This window comes from Caloenas nicobarica, chromosome 28 (assembly GCF_036013445.1).
Source record: "Caloenas nicobarica isolate bCalNic1 chromosome 28, bCalNic1.hap1, whole genome shotgun sequence".
NCBI lineage: Eukaryota > Metazoa > Chordata > Aves > Columbiformes > Columbidae > Caloenas > Caloenas nicobarica.
The window spans coordinates 1,224,576-1,232,374 of NC_088272.1; the positions used below are offsets into that span (position 1 = coordinate 1,224,576).

The window sequence follows — 7,799 nt, forward strand, 5'->3', positions numbered from 1 at the left end:
CATCATTAGACCCAGCTTACACACACAGTTGAGGAAACTGTTTTAGTGTTTATGAAACTGTGTAGTGTTTACACAGGAGAGCAGGTGGGAGCTGGTGTGCAGGAGCTGCAGCATCCACCTGCAGAGCTCAGTGCAGAAGTCTGATGTGAGGAAAAGTGATGCAAGTCCCAGGTGGCCAAGGAGGGAACGGGCAGACTGGGGGTGGGGAGTGAGCAGCAAGGGTGTCCATACAGTGTCCAGCCTCAAGGGACTGTTCTCCTGCCTGTCCAGATGGCTTCAGGAGACCCTCTGGATCAATGTCCATTGTAGAATGCTGCTGTCACTTCTTCTACACACTGAAAAATGACAGAAAATACCCTTGAAAGAAAACACCCTCCTTTAAGAAATCTTCTTTGAAATCTTCATCAGTAAGTGTCCCATTGAAACCTCTCCCATTAGTTCTACAAGTCTTGAAGATTTGAAGAAAATTAGGAAAGAAACATCGCTTGTTAGGGCTTTCTGTGTTTTAATGAGCCCCATGGCGTATTTGGTGCTGAGTCCATGAACCTCAGATACCAAGGACAGACTGAAGAATCTCCTCAAGAAGCCCAAGTCAGAAGCAAAGCCCAAAGTACCTTGAAGCATTAATGGGCCCCACTGAGGGCTGTTACTGACAAAGCCTCCCCAGGGACTCGTTAGAGCAGGTAATTGGAGGCAGTGATTGCATCAGGCAAAGGCAAAGTGCAGCAGCTCTGATGCTGAGAAAACCCTTGATTTGTTTGATGAAGGACAATGGCCAAGCCTTGAGCCCCTGCCCCTGGGAAGGGAGATCCTGTCCCTCACACGTGTCTCAGGGCTCTTCCTGGGGATGTGGGGATGGTGGGGATGATGCCCAGTGCAGGACAATGGTGTGACACTCCCTGGGGGTGCAAGGAGGCAATGGGGTGCCATGGCCACGACAGCCATGTGTCTCCTCTTCGGCCTCGCTGTCAGGGACATCAGCCATAGCCAAGGGGACAAAGACCTCGGGGCTTTCAGGGACATCCAGCCTTGCCAGCACCCTTGGCCATCTCCACCACGGTCCATCCTACACTGTCCCAGGCCTGTGGCTGTTTCCCCACAGGCTGCAGACACCCCATGCGCTTCCCCAGCTTGTTCTCACCCCGGTGTGTCCCCACCTGTGCTGCTGTCTCTCCATCCCCACCAGCTGTTCCTTGAAACACAAAGCCATGGCTGATCCAGAGTCCTTCTGAATGACCACAGCACTGTGCTCAAAATGACATTTCTTTGTCCTGAGGTCCACTCTGGACCTCCAGAGCTGCAGTTTCTGATGGTTTTCCTTTCTCATGCTGTTTCCCTCTAGCAAAACAAACAAACAAACAAACAAGCATGCCATCATCTCAGAAAGTGATTTTCAAGATTTCTGAAGCTACTACTACTCTTTCTTGTCATGGTTTTACCACAGCCACCAACTAAGACCATGAGAGCTGCTCACATCCTGCTCCCAGTCCCCAAGTGGGATAAGGGAGAGAACTGAAAGGGAAGGGAGAAACTTGTGGGTTTAGAAAAAAATATGAGATGACAATAAAAACAATAAAAATAATACACTACTACTACTAATATACTTATACTAAAATATACATAAAGTAAAATATACGCTACTCAGTGCAATCCCAACAGAGCTAACCATAGTAGCCGGAAAACTGAAATGAACTAGCTGGAAAAGGCATCTCCAGCTTTATACCGAGCATGACGCTAATGGTAGAGAATAGCTCGTTGATTGACCTGGGTGTCAATCAAGGTGCTGTCCTGTCTGTGCCCCCTCCTACCAATTTGCACCTGCAGCTGGACTCCAAAGAAGTCCTTGGTTTCACTAATAGTCAAGGTAAATTAAATAGAAATAGGTAAATTAAATTAAGAAAACATACTCCGTGCAATCCCTCATGTAACTCCAGTCACACGGAACAGCCAGTCCTGCAGAAGGGAGCACCTTGGTCCTGAACAGCCAATCCCAGCAAGAGAGAGCAAAAGGGCAACAGGCAGAAAGGCCCAAGGGCCAACTGCAAAATGGCAGAATGGCAAAAGACCAAACTGACATCCAACTCCTGACAGAATGAAATTTCTGAATGGAACTAACCAAACCAGCCGGAAAACCCAAAGTAACGGATGTAACAAGCCCTAAAAGCCGGCTCCAGCTTTAGACTGAGCGTGACGCTAATCATAGGGAATATTTCATTGATCAGCCTGCATGTCAATCCAGGTGCTGTCCTGTCTGTGTCCCCTCCTGCCGAGTTGCATCTGCAGCTGGATGGCCAAAGAAGTCCTTGGTTTCCCTGACAACAGCCAAGATATCAGTGAGTTCTGACATTCCTTTCATACCAAATGGCAAACACTGTAAAGCTGCTAAAAGAAAAAATTAAATCTATCCCAGGGAAGAAACAGTGTCATTATTCTCATAGCAAATCTAAACAAAAGACTGTAGTAGCTATGAAGGAGAGAGATTCAAAATGCATGAAGAAAATTAACTCAATCTCAGTAAAAACAGCACGTTTCCTCAGCCTCCACTTCACCAGGCTAAAGAAGTTTGGGTCTCTGAACACCTCCACACATGACCCAGACTGTCTCTGGCCACACGACAGCTCCTCCCCGTTCCTCCAGAATGGGGAACCTCCCACTGGGACACCCCGCTCCAGATGTGACCACACCAGTGTGGAGTCAAGATGGACAATAACTGCCCTTGGCTGGGTGGCCACGCTCCTCCCAGTGCAGCCCAACGTGCTCATGGGCATATTCCTGTTTAGCACCACTGAGAACTGACTGAACAGCCAGGCTCAGAGGGTTGTGACCAGCGGCACAAGGCCCAGCAGGAGGTACCATGAGGAGCACTGGAGGACACTGTACTACCCAGCATCTCCTCCCCACAGGTGTCCCTTGGGTCCCTGGAACCACCTCAGTGACAAGGGGGAGAGCACTGCCTGTATGGGGTGGAGGAGACGGGGTCTGGAATGAGGGTCCTGGGGCAGTTTCTCCTGGATGTTCGTGCAGCAACAAGCTGGGCTGGATAGTTGGAGAGAGGAACTCTTCCTAAGGGCCTCCAATGGGCATGGGGATGGTCTACCGTTTCCTGCATGCTGCCTTTTCTGGTGGAGATCAGAGGCTGCCGGCCCTTTAGAGGACCCAGGACAGGCCTTGTCCTTCCTCTGGTCACAGCTGGACCCCAGTTCTCCAGCTCGGCCCCAGCTCAGGAGCCTTGTCTAGGGGTGACTTTTGGGGTAAGGTTGACAAGAGGGGTGCATAAGTTTGTCTTAAGGACATGTGATGAGCACCAGGACTGAAGTACCAGAGCAAAATGATGTGGCTTCTGGGTGAATACTTTCTTTGGTGCAAATCCTGAAACAGAGTCCCAGACTTGCTTTCCATGCCACCCTTCACAAGGGATGATGCACTAAAAGATGGCAAGTGGGGGACACCAATCCTTCTCCAGCTACTTCCCCGTCCTGATGAAGCACCAGGACAGCAAGGACTTCTGGCCCTGCACCCTGAACTCTGCATATTATCTTGGGGCAACTGAACACCAGCACTTTTCTCTCCAAGCTCCTGTCTGATCTCCCCCCATCCTGGCCCCTTCCCTGTGCTCCCCACAGGGCCCCAACCTGGCACTGATGCTCTACAGAGCAGGTTGGCTGCAGGACCATGGGGTGACTCCACACTGGTTGTGCTGCTCAGTGAGGGACACAGATGCAACTGCATGGGCTGCACTGTCACTGAGCTCTTTCCCGGGGGTCTAAAGCTCTGGAATGGGTTCAGAGCATTTCTTGGGACTCATTGGGTTTTCTGCTCATTTTGGTTCAGCAATCCCTTCCTTGTCCTTCAGGTGCCTGGAGATTGCTGCAGGAAGACGTGGCCTATTCCCTTCCCAGGGATGGAGGTAGGCTGACAGGCTCGTAATTCATCAGATTCTCCTTCCTGCCCTTCTTGAAGATGGGTTTGACATCCTCCTTTCCCCAGGACCTCAGAACTTCTCTGATTCTGCTGTCACTTTCGAAAGCACAATCCAGAATCATGGGCATGGCTGAGGTAGCAGGCAGGAGCACTTGCAATGAGCCTGTTCCAGCAGCTGAGATGAATCTCACTGGGCCAGTGGGGTTTGTTCCTGGAGTCACACACAGAAATGCTAGGCTTCCATCAGGCATCCGTGTCGGAGCTGGTCTCAGGACTCCTTATGCACCCACGGATGTTCAGAGACAGCGTCTGTCCCTTTTACACACAGAGGCAGGAGTCACAGTGGCTCTCAGGCCTCCTGTTGACACTCCAAAGGGACGGGAGACACCTCAGCCCTGTGGTGTGTCACCCTGCTCTGCACTCATCTGAGATGTCCCACGTCATGAGGAATGGACACGGGGACCTCAGTTCAAGGAAGCACATCCCAGTACTGCATTCAGGTGATTTCCCATGGGATGTTCCTCCCAACACGAAGTGACCTCGAGACCTTTTTTGTGCCACAGGCCTTCATGGAACCCAAAGGAATAGTTGATGGTGTTTGTGCTCACTCGTGTTCATGTCACCTCATGTACATGATGTGCGTGCTCACATCTCATCTGTACAATGCAAAGTCAGACTGGTGAACAACTCATTCGGTGTCCATCCATGAAGGGAAGAAAAACCTCTGCGAGATGGGGAGAAAGGCCAGTGCTGGAAATGGTGGTTGTGAGGGGCCAGTCCATGACGATGCCCTGGGGCAGCTTCCACGGGGTGTCCAGTGCACAGGGGCACAGCCCAGCCCCTGCTCTGCTGGTCCTGCAGGTCTCTGGCAGGAGGCCTGGCTGTGAGAGGACACTGCTGTGTGCCCAGCCCTGCACACACACACTGTGCAGCTGTAGCCTGCTGTTTGCATCTGCACCCTGCTGTTTGCATCTGCATGTCAATTCAGCATGTTCTACAGAGAAGCTTGGAAGAAGAGCTAAACCTTCAGGCCCTGCCCATAGGAGATCACCTTCATTATGGAAAGGCTGTTGTGAGGCCAGCTCTGTCACAGCAGTGCCCATGGCCTGTCCCTGCCTGCGCTCACAGGACTGACACACAGCAGGACGGTGACCAGGCTGCCAGAGCACTCAGGCCTTGCACCAACACAAGGGATGAGAAGGAGAGTGTGGGAGTGGAACGAGAACAGCTCTGGAAGGCCAAGCGCTGGTGCTCCCTGGCAGGGCTGCCAGGCTGGACTCTTTTCCCCTCCTCCCATGGACACGGAAACTGTCCCTGCAGCTCCAAACAGGCCTTGCAGGGAGGATATAGTGAAAAACACATCACTACGGGACCCTTTATTTTGTTTAAATACGCACAGACCATGGCTCCTCATTTACACAGCCAGTGGTTATAAAAGAAAAGCAGACAGTGATTTAGACAGGGAATGACAATGTTATCACAATAAAAAATAACTTCAATAAAAACAGAAAATACAAATGAGAGGCTGGACCTGTAACTAGTTACATTAAAACTACTATGTAGAAGGAGAGAAGCAGTTTATTGCTTCAGAAAACACTAAGATATGAGTTTCCACAGGGCATCCTTGAGCTCCTGGTTCCTCATGCTGTAGATGAGGGGGTTCACTGCTGGAGGCACCACTGAGTACAGAACAGACACCATCAGGTCCAGCCATGGGGAAGAGATGGAGGGGGGCTTCAGGTAGGCAAATATGCCAGTGCTGACAAACAGGGAGACCACGGCCAGGTGAGGGAGGCATGTGGAAAAGGCTTTGTGCCGTCCCTGCTCAGAGGGGATCCTCAGCACGGCCCTCAAGATCTGCACGTAGGAGAAAAGAATGAAAATAAAACACCCAAATATTACTGAGAGACTAACCACAAGAAGCTCAAGTTCCCTGACGTACGAATTTGAGCAGGAGAGCTTGAGGATCTGGGGGATTTCCCAGAAGAACTGGTCCAGGGCATTGCCCTTCCACAGTGGCAGTGAAAATGTATTGGCCGTGTGCAGCAGAGCATTGAGAAACCCAGTGGCCCAGGCAGCTGCTGCCATGTGGACACAAGCTCTGCTGCCCAGGAGGGTCCCGTAGTGCAGGGGTTTGCAGATGGCAACGTAGCGGTCATAGGACATGATGGTGAGGAGGGAATACTCTGCACCAAACAAGAAATATACAAAGAAGACCTGGGCAGCACATCCTGCATAGGAAATGACCCTGATATCCCACAGGGAGTTGGCCATGGATTTGGGGACAGTGATGGAGATGGAGCCCATGTCGAGGAGGGCGAGGTTGAGGAGGAAGAAGTACATGGGGGTGTGGAGGTGCTGGTCACAAGCTATGGTGGTGATGATGAGGCCGTTGCCCAGGAGGGCAGCCAGGTAGATGCCCAGGAAGAGCCAGAAGTGCAAGAGCTGCAGCTCCCGTGTGTCTGCGAACGCCAGGAGGAGGAACTGGGTGATGGAGCTGCTGTTGGACATTTGTTGTTTCTTGCCATTCAGGCTCTCCTCTAAAAAGCAAATGACAACTTAAAATCAGGACACACTCCTCTGAGAGAGCCACTCCTTTTTTTTATATAAATACCCTGAATTGAAATGCATTTCCTTTCTCTGGTGTGTGCTGAGTGTGCTGTGAGAAATAGAACCTCTGCTCCTCTGGTGCCAAGTAGCCAGGTTTGTTCTGCTGCAGTGGGGACATGGGAGCTGGGTTGTGACAGCTTCGGTGTTCACAAGCAATGTCATATTTTACGCACCATTAATGGAAAAGTTCAATATCTGCACTCGTGACACTTAAGAGTGTGGTCTGCAAAGCAGAGGCTTAGCATGTCATTATCATGATTTTGTCTGTATTTTGAATTTTCCACCATCACATCTCATAACTGGATTTTTGCAGGGGTTGAAATCCTCATATATATGACTGAAAATGTAAAGAGTCTTGAGACAGGACAGGCAAAAGGGCTCATCTCTCTGTGGCTCAGTGCAGAGTCAGGAGAGCAGCTTTTACCCATTTGCCCTGTGCTTTCACTTGTGCTGCCTTAAAAACAACTTCATAAACAATCCTCTCTTTAAAAGAAAACCCAAAACTGGACTCGTACTGGAGCAGGGAGCCCTGTTTGAAAGGGCAGATCTGCAAACTCTTCTCTGTCCCAGCCCAGAGGTGCAGATGTGATGGAGAGAGCAGGACACGACCCCTCACCCAGAGAAGCAAAGGACTCTGGCAGGACAGTGCGGACCCAAGAAAAGGCTCAGCACTCCTGGGATCCTACAGCAGAGCTGGGCCTTTCTGGGGGCAGCTGGTGAGCCCAGCAGGACAGGCAGAGCAGAGTCAGGGCTCCTGGAGATGGGATGTGCTAAAGGGACAGTCCGATCATTGCCCAGCAGACAACCCCCAGCAGCCATCTGCAGAGAAGGAGCAGAAGAGCTCCTGAACAGCCCCTGCTCTGCTGCCTGGAGCTGTCCCTGCCTGCGGCTGTGTCTCTGTGCCCAGGTCTCCTCCTGTCAGTGTCACAGACCCCATCCCAGCCGCTGTGTGCTCAGCTCTGCCCTGCAGACCCCTCCCAGCAGCCGGCACTGCCCAGGGGCAGCTCTGTGTGGGCCGGCTCTGATGGGAAGATCAGACCAGCCCTGATGAGGCTGGAAAGGTCATCCTGATGCTGTTTGTAAGCCACAGTGTGTTGATTTCTTATACTCCCAGGTTTATTCACGTCTACGAGAAATGGACCTGGAATTTCAGTGCCTCCTCCTGAGCCAAGGGATGAGTTGCTATGTCCCAGTGCCCACCCTAACAACCCAGAGTAAGAGACTGAAATAACAGATTCTTTCCCTTTCAGGTACCCACTGCCTTGCTG

At 51.3% G+C, this 7,799-nt stretch overlaps 1 protein-coding gene across 1 annotated transcript; it reads right to left on the reverse strand.

Moving 5' to 3' along the window:
- Positions 1-5,517: 5,517 nt before the first annotated feature.
- On the reverse strand, positions 5,518-6,432 carry LOC135999447 (olfactory receptor 14J1-like). Its single transcript, XM_065653003.1, has one exon. The coding sequence runs from the start codon at positions 6,430-6,432 to the stop codon at positions 5,518-5,520; it is 915 nt and encodes a 304-aa protein (XP_065509075.1).
- Positions 6,433-7,799: the final 1,367 nt, after the last annotated feature.